The sequence below is a fragment of the Pongo pygmaeus genome, chromosome 13 (assembly GCF_028885625.2).
Source record: "Pongo pygmaeus isolate AG05252 chromosome 13, NHGRI_mPonPyg2-v2.0_pri, whole genome shotgun sequence".
Lineage (NCBI taxonomy): Eukaryota > Metazoa > Chordata > Mammalia > Primates > Hominidae > Pongo > Pongo pygmaeus.
This window is the reverse complement of record NC_072386.2, coordinates 118,989,288-119,007,676: the sequence shown is the minus strand read 5'-3', so window position 1 is coordinate 119,007,676 and position 18,389 is coordinate 118,989,288. Positions and strand designations below refer to the sequence as shown.

The following is an 18,389-nucleotide window of genomic DNA, read 5'->3' as shown; positions in this document are numbered from 1 at the left end:
GGGGCGGGGCCTTGCGGTACTTCCGTCCAGGTCCAGCGGGTGCTGTTATCTTCAAGTATGGGGTCTGCTGGCTTGTCGCGGCTGCATGGGCTTTTCGCGGTCTATAAGCCCCCGGGGCTAAAATGGAAGCACCTGCGGGATACAGTGGAGCTACAACTTCTGAAGGGTGAGTGCCTCGAACCAGACCCACGTTCCCGCTCTCGTTCTCTTGGAAGTCCATCTCCGCTTCTGGTCCTTCCCGCAAAACAAAATCACGTGACCTATTCGCCTGGGCAGAGCGCTTTCCCAAACGCGTGTTCTCTGTGCTTTCTTCCTTCTCACTTTCCTCTGTTTTCCGAGGGGGAAACTGACTCAGTATTGTTGCTTGCCACACGATTACTACGTTATAGAATCTATCTGAATCCGCCTGTTTCTTAACTACTGCTATTCCGCCCTCTGCACCATGGGCTTCTGCTTTGTCTTCTACATCATACTTCCCTGTTGTCTAATCCCCCAGGTGTTTGGACAGAACAAGATATTCCTGGCCAGGCGTCGTGGTGCACGCCTGTAATCCCAGCTACTCTGGAGGCTGAGGCAGGAGGATCGCTTGAGCCCAAGAGTTTGACATTATAGTGAGCTATGATGGCGCCATTGCACTTCAGCCTGGGCGACAGAACGAGGCCCCGTGTGTTAAAAAATATTTTATATGTACATATATTTGTATGTATGTGTGTATGTATTATCTCTGTGTGTTCAGGTCTCAATGCCAGGAAGCCTCCCGCCCCTAAACAGCGTGTTCGCTTCTTGCTGGGCCCCATGGAAGGCAGCGAAGAGAAGGAGCTGACCCTCACAGCCACCAGCGTACCCTCTCTCATCAACCATCCACTGGGTAAGGCAGATTTAAGCAGGATCCTGTGTGTCACTTCCCAGGGAATCCCTGAGCAGAGTCAGTGTCCCAGTGCTCAGATTCCTGTGCCAGGCCCTTGAAGGTCCACAGAGGAGTGAGGTATTAGACCAGGAATTGGCAGATTTCCTTGGAAAGGGCCAGATACTGAATGTTTTAGTTTTCAGGCCATGTGATTTCTGTTGGAATTGCTCAGCTCTGCCAATGTAGTGCCAAACAGCTATAGACAGTATCTAAAGGAATGGGCCTAGCTGTATTCCAGTAGAACTTTATGAACATTCATATTTGAACTTCAGGTAATTTTCACGTGTCATGAAGTACAGTTGCCCCTGAGTCCATGAGTTCCACATCCCATAATCCAGCTTCAGATTGGCAATATTTGGGAAGAAAAAGAAACACAAAGTTCCAAAAAGCAAAACTTGAATTTGCTGTGCACCTAGTACTGTGTTGAATCCACTCAAAGTGATGTACAGGCATTATATTAGGCATTATAAGTAATCTAGCCAGGCGTGGTGGCTCACACCTGTAATCCCAGCATTTTGGGAGGCCGAGGAGGGTGGATCATGAGGTCAAGAGATCGAGACCATCCTGGCCAACATGGTGAAACCCCGTCTCTACTAAAAATACAAAAATTAGCCGGGCGTGGTGGCAGGCGCCTGTAGTCCCATTTGCTTGGGAGGCTGAGGCAGGAGAATCACTTGAACCCGGGAGGCGGAGGTTGCAGTGAGCCGAGATTGCGCCACTGCACGCCAGCCTGGCAACAGAGCGAGGCTCCGTCTCAAAAAAAAAAAAAAAAAGTAATCTAGAGATGATTTAAAATATATGGGAGGGCCAGGCCTGGTGGCTCATGCTTGTAATCCCAGCACTTTGGGAAGCTGAGGCGGTGGATTACTTGAGCCTAGGAGTTTAAGATCAGCCTGGGCAACAGGAAACCCTACTTCTACAAGAGAATACAAAAGGCCGGGTGCAGTGGCTCACACCTGTAATCCTAGCACTTTGGGAGGCTGAGGTGAGCAGATCACCTGAGGTCGGGAGTTCGAGACCAGCCTGGCCAACATGGAGAAACCCCGTCTCTACTAAAAATACAAAATTAGACAGGTGTGGTGGCACATGCCTATAATCCCAGGTTCTTGGGAGGCTGAGGCAGGAGAATTGCTTGAACCCGGGAGTCGGAGGTTGCAGTGAGCTGAGGTTGCGCCATTGCACTCTAGCCTGGGCAACAAGAGTGAAACTGTCTCAAAAAAAGAAAAAAAAATTAGCCAGGTGGGGTGGCACATGCCTATAGTTCCAGCTACTCGGGAGGTCGAGGTGGGAGGATCACTTGAGCCCAGGAGTTCAGAGGCTGCAGTGAGCCGAGATTGTGCCAGTGCACTCCAGCCTGGGTGACAGAGGGAGACTCTGTCTCCAAAAAAAATTAAGAGGCCAAGGTGGGCGGATCATGAGGTCAGGAAATCGAGACCATCCTGGCTAATACCATGAAACCCTGTCTCTACTAAAAATACAAAAAAATTAGCTGGGCGTGGTGGCGGGTGCCTGTAGTCCCAGCTACTCCAGAGGCTGAGGCAGGAGAATGGCGTGAACCCAGGAGGCGGAGCTTGCAGTGAGCGGAGATCGCACCACTGCACTCCAGCCTGGGCGACAGAGCGAGACTCCGTCTCAAAAAAAAAAAAAAAAAAGTGGCCAGGTGTGGTGGCTCACGCCTGTAATCCCTGCACTTTGGGAGGCCAAGGCGGGCAGATCACTTGAGGTCAGGAGTTCAAGACATGGCAAAGCCCCATCTCTAGTAAAAATTAGCTGGGCATGATAGCACGTACCTGTAATCCCAGCTACTCAGGAGGCTGAGTTATGAGGAGTCGCGTGAACCTGGGAGGCGGAGGTTGTGGTGAGCCACAATCGTGCCACTGCACTCCAGCCTGGGTGAGAGAGTGAGACTCTGCCTCAAAAAAAAAAAAAAAAAAGGTATATGGGACAACATGCCTAGGTTATATGCAAATACTACGCCATTTTATATCAGGGACTTGAACATCTACAAATTTTGGTATCTGCAAGGGATCCTGGAACCAATCCCCCCTGGATACCAAGGGACAACTATAGTATTCTATTTATTTAGAGACAGGGTCTCACTCTGTCACCCAGGCTGGAGGGCAGTGGTGAGATCTCGGCTCAGTGAAACCTCTGCCTCCTGAGTTCAAGCAATCCTCCCACCTAAGCCTCCCGAGTAGCTGGGACTACAGGCACAGGCCACTATGCCTGGCTAATTTTTTTTTTTTTTTTGAGATGGAGTCATGCTCTGTTGCCCAGGCTGGAGTGCAGTGGCACGATCTCGGCTCACTGCAAGCTTCTCCTCCTGGGTTCACGCCATTCTCCTGCCTCAGCCTCCCGAGTAGCTGGGACTACAGGCGCCCGCCACCACACCCAGTTAATTTTTTGTATTTTTAGTAGAGACGGGGTTTCACCGTGTTAGGCAGGATGGTCTCGATCTCCTGACCTCGTGATCCACCCGCCTCGGCCTCCCAAAGTGCTGGGATTACAGGCGTGAGCCACCACACCCGGCCATGCCTGGCTAATTTTTGTATTTTTTGTGGAGATGGGGTTTTGTCACGTTGCCCATGCTAGTATTGAACTCCTGGGCTCAAGTGATCTGCCTGCCTCGGCATCTCAAAGTGCTGGGATTATAAGCGTGAGCCCTTGCAACTGGTCTCTTGATTTATTTTGAACTGTTGAAAAATGGAAAAACCATTCTTAACTCATAGGCCACAAAAAACAAGCCAGATGCGGTGGCTCATTCCTGTAATCCCAGCACTTTGGGAGGCTGAGGCAGGCGGATCACTTGAGGTCAGGAGTTCAAGACCAGCCTGGCCAACATGGTGAAACTCCGTCTCTACTAAAAATACAAAAAATTAGCAAAGTATGGAGGCAGGTGCTTGTAATCCTAGCTACTCAGGAGGCTGAGGCATGAGAATCGCTTGAATCCGGGAGGTGGAGGTTGCAGTGAGTTGAGATGACGCCACCGCACTCCAGCCTGGGTGACCAAGTGAGACTCCATCTCAAAACAAAACAAAACAAACACCAAAAAAAAACAGTCTTCAGGATTTGACTTGTGGACTGTAGTTTGCTGACCCTTTTTCTATTCTGGGACTCCAGGTGAGAAATGAGACCCTAGGTAGAAGTCCTAAGGTAGGGGTTTTGGGTTTCTGGGAAAGAATAATTTTTTTTTTTTTTTTTTTTTTTTTTTGACAGAGTCTTGCTCTGTTGCCCAGGCTGGAGTCTGGAGTGCAGTGGTGCGATCTCAGCTCACTGCAACCTCCATCTCCCAGGTTCAAGCTATTCTCTTGCCTCAGCCTCCCAAGTAGCTGGGATTACAGGTGTGTGCCACCACACCCAGTTAAGTTTTGTATTTTTAGTAGAGATGGGGTTTCACCATGTTGGCCAGGCTGGTCTCGAACTCCTGACCTCAGGTGATCCGCCCACCTTGGCCTCCCAGAGTGCTGGGATTACAGGCGTGAGCCACCGCGCCCAGCCGAAAGAGTGATTTTTTTCACTGAATAAAGTTGCCCAACAATGGAACTGGTTCTGGTAATGTGCCCCCATCACTAGATGTGATTAAGGCATGTGTCAGGGAATCTAGAGGTTTGACCAGAAACCTCAAAAACTCCTTGAACTTATGATATTCAATGACTCTATTACATGGTAACAATAAGAAGTATAATGTATTGAGTCACCACTCTGTACTAGGCATTGTGTTAAGCTTCCCCCAAGTACAATCCTCATTGATATCACCACAGTCCTGTGAGATGGGTCCTATTTTCATTTCACAAGGGAGAAAACTGAGGCTCAGTGTTGACATTTAGTAACATGGCCTGGATTCAGTAGGCCCTTAACTACCCTGGACTCTTCCCCTAGATTCCTCTTAATCTGTAGAAGTGTAAACACTTCTGGCTCATTACTGCATTTATTCTTTCAATAGTTCTTTCCTGAGCAGCTAGTGAGTTGACACACCCAGGTTCTGCCTTAAGGAGCTCACAGCCTCCATTTTCTTCCAGGGACTCTTCTTCAGTAGAGCTGGGCAGGGAACCCCACACCCTTGACCTTCAGTGTTATGCCAGTCTTCTTAGAGCCTCTCACTGGGAGACTGATGATAGGCAGAGTAAGAGGCATCTTGGGCTGCCCTTTGGATCCCAGAGCACTGGGTCCCAGATTCCATGACGGGGAAGCCTGAGAGTCTAGCCTGATGCTAGTTTGGGCTCCATGAGGCTCCATTCTGAGAACGAGGTCAACATGCAGCCCAAAGCCATCCTGGGGTGACATTTAGTTGAGAAAATGGACCTTGTTTGTTTCTTTCCAGTATGTGGACCAGCATTCACCCACCTCAAGGTTGGCGTGGGACATCGGTTGGATGCCCAGGCTTCTGGAGTACTTGGTAGGTGATGTGAGAAGCCTGGGGGGTACAGTGATAAGGCTTGAGAAAAGATCCCGAAGCTACCAGGAGCCCAGCCCACTTCTTACCTGGCACCCACGTCCCACCACTCCTCTCCTGCTCTGATTCCTGCCCCAAGGCTGATCAGCTAGGGAGTGTATAGGTGGGACGGAGGTAATCACAGGTTAATACCACAGTCACCCACCTTTATTCAGTGATTCCCACACATGACGTAGTTCGAGGACCTTTATGCACATTTATTTACCACAGCAACTTTATTAGGTAGATACTGTATGATTTTATGGAAGAAGAAAATAGGACTTAGGTGACTTGTTCTGGGTCCCATGGCCAGTGAATACCCCTGGTCTGGAGAGGGAAAACCATCATTGCATCATGGGGCAGCCAGGCGCGTGACTCTGGACCTAATGGCCAGGGCCTGCATGTGGCTGGGTCTGGACACACAAAGCCCTAGTCATGAGCCATCTGTGTCCCCAGGGTCAGGTGGTGTCCACATCCTCCAGCCGCGACAGTCACAGTCCCCTTGTCTTGCTTCCTGAGGCACAGGCAGGCAGACATGATCTCATGCCCCCTCTCCCTGTTCTGTGTCCCCACGAGTGAATGCAGGGTCATTCTCTCCCTCAGCCAGAGGGAGAAACAGACCGGGAGAAACGCAGGAAGTGACCACAGTGGCCACCGTTTATTGGGCCCTTCCTCTGTGCCGACTGTACAGCACCCACAGGAATCAGTATTTTTTTTTTTTTTCCTGAGACAGAGTCTTGCTCTGTCTCCCAGGCTGGAGTGCAATGGCGCGATCTCGGCTCAGTGGAACCTCCGCCTCCAGGGTTCAAGCAATTCTCCCTGCCTCAGCTTCCCGAGTAGGTGGGATTACAGGTGCCCGCCACCACGCCTGTCTAATTTTTTTTGTGTGTGTGTGAGACGGAGTCTCACTCTTGTTGCCCAAGCTGAAGTGTAGTGTAGCACCACACCTGGCTAATTTTGTATTTTTTGGTAGAGATGGGGTTTCACCATGTTGGCCAAGCTGGTCTCAAACTCCTGACCTCAGGTGATCCGCCTGCCTCGACCTCCCAAAGTTCTGGGATTACAGGCTTGAGCCACTGCGCCTGGCCTTCAGACAGTATTTTTACCCCCATTTTACTGATGGGGAACTTGACGCTCAAAGAAGCTAAAGATTATACTCAGAGCTGCCCCTGATTTGAGTGCAGGTTTGTGTGACTAGGCCAGGGATCTCTTCCTCTCAGGTGTCAGAATCCCATGGGGAGCTTGGCAGGGATCCTAGGCCCCCTCCAACCATGAGTCAGATTCAGTGCGTATGGGTGAGGCCCAGCAATCTGCATGTGATATATACCCAGAGGGGCGCACCTGCCCCCGTAGCAGATCTTTTTGCCTTCTTGTTGCCTGTGGCAGCATCAGAAAAGAGAGTATTCTGATGGTGGGGGTAGGGGTGGGGATACTTAGGGGAATGGGAATGGGGAAGGGGGTCCCAGGTGTGAGATGAGGCTGGCTACTTTTCAGTGCTCGGCGTGGGACATGGATGCAGGCTCCTCACCGATATGTACAATGCTCATCTTACCAAGGTACGAGGGTCTGGGGACAGCCTGCTTCTCCCTTGGTCCTTTCCTGGAGGTCACCAGCAGGATTCTGAATCTTAGAGGATTCCGTGGGGGAACACCCAAGGCATAAGCAAGCATTTTTTTGATGATTGTGTGCTGTGCAGGGGCTGTAATAATAATAACAGTAATAACTACCAGCGTTAGTGTATGCCGACTACTCTGTGCTGAGCACTGTATGTGGATTCCTTTAGGGAAGCCTCACAGCCTCCCTGTAAAGTGGAATCTGTTGTTAGCCGCATTTCACAGATGAGAGAACTGAGGCTCAGAGAGGAGATGTTACTTACCTAGGTCATGTAGTTGTTAGGGCTTTAAGAGCTGGGATTTGAACCTAGGTCTCTCCAACACCAGAGCTTGATCATGATGCCATTCCCTATTCTGTCCCAAGACTGAGAGGTAGATGTCAGCATCCTGCCCACAGGGAGCTTACCATCCAGAGGTGGGGTCAGGGCTATGGAGTCTGATACCACAAAGTATGTACGCAGGTGCCACGTTATGGGGCCCATGTTTTTAGTGGTTAAGGGCACAAATTCTGGAGCCAAATGGCTTCAGTTTGAACCCCAGCTTCTACCACTCTGACAGCTGTGTGTCCTTGGGTGGATTACCTAATTAATATCTGTGTGCCTCAGTTTCCTCATCTGTAAAATGGGAATGAGGGCCAGGTGTGGTGACTCATACCTGTAATCCCAGTACTTTGGGAGGCTGAGGCAGGAGGATTGCTTGAGCCCAGGAATTTGAGACCAGTCTGGGTAACATAGCAAGACTCCATCTCTATTTACAAAATTTTTTTTAATTATAAAAATTTTAAAAATTGTGGCCAGGCTCAGTGGCTCCTGCCACTTTGGGAGGCTGAGATGGGTGGGTCACTTGAGGCCAGGAGTTCAAGACCAGCCTGGACAACATGGTGAAAACCTGTCTCTACTAAAAATACAAAAAAATTAGCCAGGCTGGTGGTGCATGCCTGTCCTCCCAGCTACTTGGCGATCCACCCGCCTCTGTCTCCCAAAGTGCTGGGATTATACATGTGAGTCATTGTACCCAGCCAATCATTACTTATCTGTGGCAGATGGGGTTAGCTGCACAGATTCAGAGGAGGGGGAGTTTTTACAAGCAGGGATGAGCAAGGGCCTGATCTGGGCCATGAAATCTTATTCTATTTAGAGGTGTGGAGAGAAGCCGACAGGGCATGCTAAAAGGGGCTCGGGATGATAAATTGCCGAGTTAGGTTGGAGAGGAGAAACATGGAGGCCTGGGGTGGCCACAGGGTGGCTGTCAGTGGTCAGCACCTTTGGAGGCTGCCAGTGCTGGTTGTCATGGAAACCAGCCAGCAATCTTGTAGGAAGCCTGCTGACTGGGAGCCAGGTACCATGTCCTATTGAATCCGGGCAGCAGCACTGTGAGACTGGCCCTGTTACTGTCCCCAGGTGATGGGAGAGCTTGAATACAAAGAGAGCAACAGCTTGCTGAAGGCCACATGACAGAGCTGGTGCCTTTCCTCATGGGGCCGTGGAGCAGCTGGGCAGGGGCTGGGCACATGAGCTCCCTGAGGGAGACCTGAGGACCCCCCACCCCCAGCTTCTGGGGCAGGGACTACTACGGCTTAGAGTGGGGTCACTGACGGATCTTTACCCCCCGTCCTTGAAGGATTACACAGTGCGTGGCCTCCTGGGCAAAGCTACAGATGACTTCCGTGAGGACGGGAGGCTGGTAGAGAAGACAACCTATGGTGAGAACTGGAAGTGGCTGCCGCTGCCTCCCTACGTGTTTGCTTTCCCTGAGTCCTCTCCCCGCCCTAGGCCACGCTGGCCCCTTCTTAGTTCCACTCCACACACCAGGCTTGGGCTGAGGCTTTGGCCACGGGATCTGTGCTCCAGGAGCACCCTGTACTCCCATGCTTGCCTGGTTCAAATGTAACGTCACTTCCAGAGACTCCAATTTCTCTCCATAGCGCCAGCCTTTTACCTTTTCCTTTCCTTTTCTTTCTTTTTTTTTTTTTTGAGACCGTGTCTCGCTCTGTCGCCCAGGCTGGAGTGCAGTGGCACGATCTCAGCTTGCTGCAAGCTCCACCTCCCGGGTTCACGCCATTCTCCTGCCTGGGACTGAGTAGCTGGGACTACAGGCACCTGCCACCACGCCCAGCTTTTTTTTTTTTTGTATTTTTAGTAGAGACGGGAGACAGGGTTCCACTGTGTTAGCCAAGATGGTCTCGATCTCCTGACCTCATGATCCGCCCTCCTTGGCCTCCCAAAGTGCTGGGATTACAGGCATGAGCCACTGTGCCCGGCCTTTCCTTTTCTTTCTTTTTTTTTGAAACGATGTCTCGCTCTGTCGCCCAGGCTGGAGTGCAGTGGCGCGATCTTGGCTTACTGCAACCTCCACCTCCCAGGTTCAAGCAATTCTCCTGCCTCAGCCTTCGGAGTAGCTAAGATTACGGGTGCACACCACCACACCCAGCTAATTTTTTGTATTTTTAGTAGAAATGGGGTTTCACCCTGTTGGCCAGTCTGGTCTGGAACTCCTGACCTCAGGTGTTCTGCCCACCTTGGCCTCCCAAAGTGCTGGGATTACAGGCGTGAGTCACCACGCCTGGCTACTGTTCTAAATTTTAAAAAGAGGCCAGGTGCAGTGGCTCATGCCTGTAATCCCAGCACTGTGGGAGGTCGAGGTGGGTGGATCACAAGGTCAGGAGTTTGACATCAGCCTGGCTGATATGGTAAAACCCCGTCTCTAGTAAAAATACAAAAATTAGCCAGGCATGGTAGCAGGCACCTGTAGTCCCAGCTACTCAGGAGGCTGAGGCAGGAGAATCGCTTGAACCTGGGAGGCAGAGGTTGCAGTGAGCTGAGATCGCACCACTGCACTCCAGCCTGGCAACAAAGCGAGATTCTGTCTCAAAATAAATAAATAAATAATAATAATACAAAAAATTAGCCGGGCATGGTAGTGCATGCCTATAATCCCAGCTACTCGGGAGGCTGAGGCAGGAGAATCGCTTGAACCCAGGAGGTGAAGGTTGCAGTTTGCCGAGATCTCACCACTGCACTCCAGCCTGAGCAACAGAGCGAGATTCCATCTCAAAAAAAAAAAGGCCAGGTTCGGTGGCTCACACCTGTAATCCCAGCACTTTGGGAGGCCAAGGCAGGTGGATTGCCTGATGTCAGGAGTTCAAGACCAGCCTGGCCAACATGGTGAAACCCCGTCTCTACTAAAAATACAAAAACTAGCCGGGTATCGTGGTGTGTACCTGTAATCCTAGCTTTTCGGGAGGCTGAGGCAGGAGAATTGCTTGAATCCAGGAGGCGGAGCTTGCAGTGAGCTGAGATTGTGCCATTTGCACTCCAGCCTGGGCAACAGAACAAGACTCCGTCTCAAAAAAAATAAATAAATAAAAAAAGTCTGGGTGCAGTGGCTCACATCTGTAATCTCAGCACTTTGGGATGCCAAGGCGGGCAAATCACAAGGTCAGGAGATTGAGACCATCTGGCCAACATGATGAAACCCCGTCTGTACTAAAAATACAAAAAAAAAAAAAAAATAGCTGGGCGCAGTGGTGCACACCTGTAGTCCCAGCTACTCGGGAGGCTGAGGCAGGAGAATTGCTTGAAGCCAGGAGGCAGAGGTTGCAGTGAGCCGAGATCACACCACTGCACTCCAGCCTGGGTGACAGAGCGAGACTCCGTAACCAAAACAAAACAAAACAAAAAAAGAACTTTTGAACACAAAGAAGGAAACAATGGATACTGGGGTGTACTTGAGGTGGGGGTGGGTAGACAGAGGGAGAGAAGCAGAAAAGGTAACTATTGGGTACTGGGCTTAATACCTGGGTGATGAAATAATCTATATGACAAACTTCCACGACACATGTTTACCTATCTAGCAAACCTTCACATGTACCCCCGAACCTAAAATAAAAGTTAAAAAGATAGAATGCCCTCGCCAGGTGGGGTGGCTCAAGCCTGTAATCCCAGCACTTTGGGAGGCCAATGCAGGCGGATCACGAGGTCAGAAGATCGAGACCATCCTGGCTAACACGGTGAAACCCCCTCTCTACTAAAAATTAAAAAAATTAGCTGGGCATGGTGGCAGGCGCCTGTAGTCCCAGCTACTCGAGAGGCTGAGGCAGGAGAATGGTGTGAACCTGGGAGGCGGAGCTTGCAGTGAGCCGAGATTGCGCCAGTTCACTCCAGTCTGGGTGACAGAGTGAGACTCCGTCTCAAAAAAAAAAAAAAAAAGAGTGCCCTTACAATGCTGACTCGTGTATCTTTCTGAGAAGAAGGTCCAGTGTTTTCATGAGAATCTCAAAGGACTCCCAACCACCCCGCCATGGGGATCCCTCCAAAATGTCCTCTCTCCATGTTCCAGGGATGGGGCTGGCCTGGGGGGAAGGAGTTTGCTGTGACCAATACTCAGCAGGTACCTGCGCACTGACAACCCCCTGCCTTTTCCAGACCACGTGACCAGAGAGAAGCTGGACCGCATTCTGGCCATTATCCAAGGCTCCCATCAGAAGGCCCTGGTGATGTGAGTAGGGCCCTCAGGGAGGTACTGGGAGAACAGTAAGTGCCCTTGGCTCCCATAGGCTCCCCCAAACCTGGGGCAGATTCCATGGATCTTGTTTTTAGAGCCCAGAACCAGACGGGAGCTATCTGTTTCTTTCTTGGTGTTAAGAAATGGTTCTGTGTGCCAGGTCTTGGGTTGGCCAACAGGAGGCCAAGAAGAGCAAGAGAACCAAGCTGTCCTGCTGAGAGTATATGATCTAATGGCAAGGAAACCAGGGACCACATCATCGGAGCACAGAGCCCAAGGGCAAGAGCAGCCAAGGAATTAAGAGCTTGGGCTCTGGAGCCAGCTTGCCTGGGTTTCCTGACTATACCAGGCACCTGGTGATGAAGGAGGGCAGGAAAGGTGGCTGGAAGAGCCACGGTGGCAGGGCACACAAAGCAAGTGAGGAGCTTCCAGAGAGGTGCCTCTCATGTGGGGGAAAGGGTAGGTAGTCCACCCAGCTGCAGCCCCCCTCCTGATCTGCAGGTACTCCAACCTCGACCTGAAGACCCAGGAGGCCTATGAGATGGCCGTGAGAGGCCTGATCCGGCCCATGAACAAGTCCCCGATGCTGATAACTGGCATCCGATGCCTCCACTTTGCACCTCCGGAATTCCTCTTAGGTAGGTTGGCCAAGGAAGTTGGAGCAGTGAGATGGGGCCCCTAGGTTTGGGAGTCACTCAGGAACGCTCTTGCAGAGGTCACTGTTGTCTGGCTCAGCTGAGGCCAGCACACGCCGGCCCTGATCTCTGCGGGCCAAGGCATCAGGCGCCGACTTCCTTCCCAGCCCTGGCCTGGGCTTGGCTGATGACAGAGCTCACAGAACAAAAGCTCTCCTGTCTCTTGCCAAGTCACCCTTGGAAGCCAGACCTTACCAAGCAAAGGTTATATTTAGTGGCTCATTTCCAGAGCTGCCCATGTTTGAAGCTGTGAGGGCTCCATCAGACACAACTCTTACCTCCCCAGTCCCACCCAGCTCAGGCCCCTCTTATCTGTGTTCCTTTTATCTCTGCTTGCCCCCGCCCCTTTTTTCTGTTGGTCATGTTAATGGCTGCTCCTCTGCTTGAGCACAGAACTCTCTGTTATTAAGATAACATCTTATTAGCATCTTAAAGATAATCATTTATCTTTCTATAAATGATTTCTTTTATTCCTCTTAATTCTCATTTTACAGATAGGGAAACTGAGTCTTAATAAAAGGCAGGTTCTAACCTGGGCAAGATGGCGAGACCCTGTCTCTACAAAAAATAAAAAAATTAGCCAGTTGTGATGGCTCAGAACTGTAGTCCTAGCTACTCTGGAGGGTGAGGCAGGAGGATCATGTGAGCCTAGGAGGTCAAGGCTGTAGTGATCTGTGATCACACCACTGCACTCCAGCCTGGGTGATGGAATGAGACCCTGTTGCCAAAAAAGGGCAGATTCTGACTTAGCAGGTCCCGGTGAGGCCTGAGGTTCTGCAAGTCTAACACATTTCAGGTGGCACCCACAGGGCAGGTCCTCTGAATAGCACAACCTGGAGAGCTTAGGGGTCTTGCTAAGGTTGTTACACACCTAGGAGGTATCCAAGGGGTGTGGGTTCACAATCACACACTAGAGGCTGTTCTCTCACCACCATGTCTGTCATTGTGTGTCCCTGGCAGAGGTGCAGTGCATGCATGAGACGCAGAAAGAGCTGCGAAAGTTGGTTCATGAAATCGGCCTGGAGCTAAAGACCACTGCTGTCTGCTCCCAAGTGCGGCGCACACGCGACGGCTTCTTCACGCTAGACAGTGCCCTCCTGAGGACCCAGTGGGACCTAACCAATATCCAGGATGCTATCCAGGCTGCCGCCCCCCAGGTAGCTGCAGAGCTGGAGAAGAGCTTGAGCCCGGGGCTGGACACCAAGCAGCTCCCCAGTCCGGGAGGGTCCTGGGACTCCCAGGGCCCGAGCTCTACCTTGGGGCTGGAGGAGTGTGGGGCAGTGGATGGATAAATAGAAGAACTGCTCTGAGCTGGACCTGATAGCTGTGCAGAAAGTGAGAGTAGGGGCACCTTTTCTGTGTGTGACACAAAACTCAAGCTGTAACAGAAAGATCAATGGACTTGACCCAACTGAAAAGGAAAAACTTGCGTATGGAGGAAAAGACAGTAAACAAATGACAGACTGATAGAAAGTATTGGCAGACCAGGTGTGGTGGCCGGCACTTGTAATCCCAGCTACTCCCAAGGCTGAGGCAGGAGAATTGCTTGAGCCCAGGAGTTTAAGGTTGTAGTGCGCTGGACGGCACCTGTGAATAGCCACTGCACTATAGTCTGGGGAATATATGAGACCCCCCCCATCTCAAAAAAAAAAAAAATTCCCAATAAACTATGTGCCCACGAAAATTAAAAATTAAAAAAAATTATAAGTATCTGCAGTGTCATTAACCAAGGACTAATATCCACAATATACAGAGAGCCCTTAGAAAGCAATAAGAAAACAATGACAAAATTAGGCAAATGAGATGAAGTGTGTATCAGAAGAAATCCAAATGGCTAGTAAGCCAGAAATGACACTCAACCTCTTTAATACTGGAGACATAGATGAAAATGAGATGATTTTTGTTGTTTTTCTGTTGTTGTTTTGAGACGGAGTCTCACTCTTGTTGCCCAGGCTGGAGTGCAGTGGCACGATCTTTGCTTACTGCAGCCTCCGCCTCCCAGGTTCAAGTGATTCTCCTGCCTTAGCCTCCCAAGTAGCTGGGGTCACAGTCGCCCGCCACCACACCTGGCTAATTTTTTGTATCCGAGATGAGGTTTCCCCATGTTGGCCTGGCTCGGCCTCCCAAAGTGCTGGGATTACAGGTGTGAGCCACTGCACCTGGCTGGGACCTCAGTCTTTTCTCTTAAAGGTCTTCAGTTTATTGAATGAGCTCCACCCGCAATTGTGGTGGATAATCAGTGTGACTTAAAGTCTACCCATTGACTGATTGAAATGTTAATCTTTTTTTGTTTTTGTTTTTGTTTTTGTTTTTGAGACTTGCTTTGTGGCCCAAGGCTGGAGTGCAGTGGTGCGATCTCGGCTCACTGCAACCTCCGCTTCCCAGGTTCACGCCATTCTCCTGCCTCAGCCTCCCGAGTAGCTGGGATTACAGGTGTGTACCACCATGCCTGGCTAATTTTTGTATTTTTAGTAGAGACAGGGTTTCACCATGTTGGCCAGGCTGGTCTGGAACTCCTGACCTCGGTGGTCCGCCCACCTCGGCCTCCCAAAGTGCTGGGATTACGCCCACCTCGGCCTCCCAAAGTGCTGGGATGACAGGCATGAGCCACCACACCCGGCCTGTTTTTGTTTTTTAGACAGGGTCTTGCTCTGTCACCCAGGCTGGAGTGCAGTGATGCAAACATGACTCACTGCAGCTTTGTCCTCTCAGGCTTAACCATCTTCCCACCTCAGCTTCCAGAATAGCTGGGACTGCAGGCACGCACACAGTATCTGGCTAATTTATTTATTTATTTATTTAATTTTATTTTTGAGACAGGGCCTTGCACTGTCGCCCAGGCTGGAGTGCAGTGGCGCGATTTCAACTCATTGCAGCCTCGACCTCCTGGGTCAAGCGATTCTTCCTGCCTCAGTCTCCAGAGTTGCTGGGATTACCGGTGTGTACCACCAAGCCTGGCTAATTTTTGTATTTTTAGTAGAGACAGGGTTTCACCGTGTTGGCCAGGCTGGTCTCGAACTCCTGACCTCAGGTGATCCGCCCACCTCGGCCTTCCAAAGTACTGGGATTATAGGCATGAGCCACTGTGCCCGGCCTGTTTTTTTTAGACAGAGTCTTGCTCTGTCACCCAGGCTGGAGTGCAGTGGTGCAAACATGACTCACTGCAACGTCATCCTCCCAGGCTCAACCATCTTCCCACCTCACCCTCCAGAATAGCTGGGACTACAGGCGTGCGCCACGATGCCTGGCTAAATTTTTTTTTCCAGCCAATTTTATTATTATTTTTTTGAGATGGAGTCTTGCTCTGTCACCCAGGCTGGAGTGCAATGGCACGATCTCGGCTCACTGCAACCTCTGCCTTCCAGGGTCAAGTGATTCTCCTGCCTCAGCCGCCCGAGTAGCTGGGATTATAGGCGTTCGCCACCACGCCCAGCTGATTTTTGTATTTTTAGTAGAGATGGGGTTTCACCATGTTGGACATGCTGGTCTCAAAGTCCTGACCTCAGGTTATCTGCCCGCTTCAGCCTCCCAAAGTGCTGGGATTACAGGCATGAGCCACTGTACCTGCCCACCTGAGATCAGGAGTTCGAGACCAGCCTGGCCAACATAGTGAAACCCCGTCTCTACTAAAAATACAGAAATTAGCCAGCTATGGTGACGCACTCCTGTAATCCCAGCTACTTGGGAGGCTGAGGCACAAGAATCGCTGGAGCCCAGGAGGTGGAAATTGCCATTAGCTGAGATTGTGCCCCTGCACTCCAGTCTGGGCGAGAGAGTGAGACTCTGTCTCAGAAAAGAAAAAAAAAAAGGCCGGGCACGGTGGCTAACGCCTGTAATCCCAGCACTTTGGGAGGCCAGGGTGGGCGGATCACGAGGTCAGGAGTTCAAGACCATCCTGACCAACATGGTGAAACCCGTCTCTACTAAAAATACAAAATTAGCCGGGCGTGGTTGCACGTTCCTGTAGTCCCAGCTACCTGGGAGGCTGATGCAGAAGAATAGCTGGAACCCGGGAGGCGGAGCTTGCAGTGAGTGGAGATTGCGCCACTGCACTCCAGCCTGGGTGACAGAGTGAGACTCTTGTCTCAAAAAAAAAAAAAAGAGAAAGAAAAAACAGAACAAAATCAGCAATATTTAGATAAGCAGAATCCAATGAAATGGTGAGGAAAGCTGGGTGGGAGTGGAGGGTATCAGCAAAACTCAGTTCTTTGGAAAAATTAGGTAACTTGAACGTAGGGCACATGGGCTGTCACACCACCCCATTTAGGGTCCTTATTGGCATAGAGATGATAAAAGTGGACTCTGATGGCCTCTCATGATCTCAGGATAGCAGGGGAACTCTGAGTCATGGCCAAAATATTTGGTCAATGTACAGCCTCAGACAGCTGGGAATACCACCCCAAATCACCTGGATAAGGAGATGTTTTCCTTTTCCTGTGTCTTTAACTCTGAGAAGGATGGAGTTGAACAATCAACGATTGTTAAAAATGTACCAAATGTGTAAGCATCATGAGGTGTTTAAGCTGAGCTTTTAAATTAAAATTCTGCTGGGCGTGGCAGCTCATGCCTGTAATCCCAGCACTTTGGGATCCCCACACAGGAGGATTGCTGGAGCCCAGAAGTTTGAGAACAGCCTGGGCAACACAAGGAGACCCTGTCTCTGCAAAAAAAAAAAAAAAAAAGCCAGGTGTATTGGTGTGTGCCTGTAGTCCCAGCTACTAGGGAGGCTGAGATGGGAGGATCGCTTGAACCTAGCAAGTCAAGGCGGCAGTAAATGGAGATCTGTACTCCAGCCTGGGCAACAGAGCGAGACCCTATGTCAGAAAAAAAGAAAAAGCCACCCAGCAGGTTGAGTGTGGTGGCTCACGCCTGTAATCCCTGCACTTTCGGAAGCCAAAGCAGGTGGATCACTTGAGGTCAGTAGTTCGAGACCAGCCTGGCCAACATTGTGAAACCCTGTCTCTACCAAAAATACAAAAATTAGCTGGGCATGGTGGTGCTTGTCTGTAGTCCCAGCTACTCCAGATCTGGGCTGAGATGGGAGAATCATTTGAACCCAGGAGGTGGAGGTTGCAGTGAGCCGAAATCACACCACTGTACTCTAGCCTGGGTGACAGAGTGAGACCCTATCTCAAAACAAACAAACAAACAAAAACCCCACCAGCAACCTTGCTGACAAATCCACAGGCCCCGACGTCTGCCAGTTGCCTGCCTGGATGAACTGGGCACCTGGGGGAGGGGCGTGGCCCCCAGGCTACTCATCTTGGCTTTTGCAGCCGAAGGGCCTGGGTCAAGCCTCAGCTTACTGTGTTTACTGACTGGGTAATGTGACCTCTGTGAAGCTGGTCACCTATCTATAAAATGGGGATTAAAATGACACTCACTTGCTCATTCTCTTTTGCCCCACCCACGTGTGTTAATTGCGTGCTCCTGTAGGCCAGCCACTGCTCTGGGTGCTAGGACTTGGTACTCAAGGACAGATGAGGCTCTAGGTCTCACAGAGATTATGACATAGGGGAATCAGGCAAGAAAATAATGGAGTGATGAGCACAGGGAGGAGATCTGGCTGGTCAGTGAAGCAGAGGCTGGGTAGCTGATTTATTTTATATATAAGTATGTATGTAATTTTTTTTTTTTTTTTTTTTTTTTGAGACAGAGTCTTACTTTGTCACCCAGGCTGGAGTGCAGTGGCGCAATCTTAGCTCACTGCAACCTCTGCCTCCCAGGCTCAAGTGATTCTCCCACCTCAGCCTCCCGAGTAGCTGGGACTACAGATGCACACCGTGACACCTGGCTAATTAAGACCCTCACCTCTTAAAAAAGGCTAAAATGATAAATTTTACATTATGCACATTTTATCACACCCACATAAAAACCATAAAAACAAAACAAAAGCTCTTTCTTGACCTCATAACTCTTTACAATTACTGCATTCCTTTGCCTCCTTTAGAGCAAAACTGGAAAGGTTGTCTGTAGTCACTGTCCCCAGTTCCTCTCTTCCCACACTCCCCTGAATCCATGCCAGTCAGACTCTCCTTCACCAACACGCTCCTGAAATGACTCTTGTCAAAGTCAACAATGACCTCCTCCTTGTTAAATCCAGCAGCTCCTTCTCAGCAGCATCTCACACAGCTGGTCACTGCCTCCTCCCAAAAAACACTCCCTTCAGGAGGCTCCTCCTTGTCTCCCCGTCTCCCTCCCTGGTCCCTTTGTGGGGCTCCTCCTCTCCCTCTCCCGAG

General features: G+C 50.5%; 1 protein-coding gene across 1 annotated transcript; it reads left to right on the top strand.

Moving 5' to 3' along the window:
- The first annotated feature begins 24 nt into the window (after window positions 1-24).
- TRUB2 (TruB pseudouridine synthase family member 2) lies at window positions 25-17,544 on the top strand. Its single transcript, XM_054501057.2, has 8 exons — window positions 25-166; window positions 737-868; window positions 5,229-5,303; window positions 6,834-6,895; window positions 8,573-8,654; window positions 11,377-11,449; window positions 11,957-12,093; window positions 13,111-17,544. Exons 1-8 carry the CDS (start codon window positions 58-60, stop codon window positions 13,440-13,442), a joined length of 1,002 nt encoding a protein of 333 aa, XP_054357032.1. The 5' UTR covers window positions 25-57; the 3' UTR covers window positions 13,443-17,544.
- Window positions 17,545-18,389: the final 845 nt, after the last annotated feature.

Bases quoted from the DNA above. Each gene is read 5' to 3' on its own strand.
- TRUB2 (XM_054501057.2), top strand. From the start codon at position 58: ATGGGGTCTGCTGGCTTGTCGCGGCTGCATGGGCTTTTCGCGGTCTAT. The intron at 8,655-11,376 runs GTGAGAACTGGA...TGCCTTTTCCAG, and splicing joins GGTAGAGAAGACAACCTATG to ACCACGTGACCAGAGAGAAG. The intron at 11,450-11,956 runs GTGAGTAGGGCC...CCTGATCTGCAG, and splicing joins CATCAGAAGGCCCTGGTGAT to GTACTCCAACCTCGACCTGA.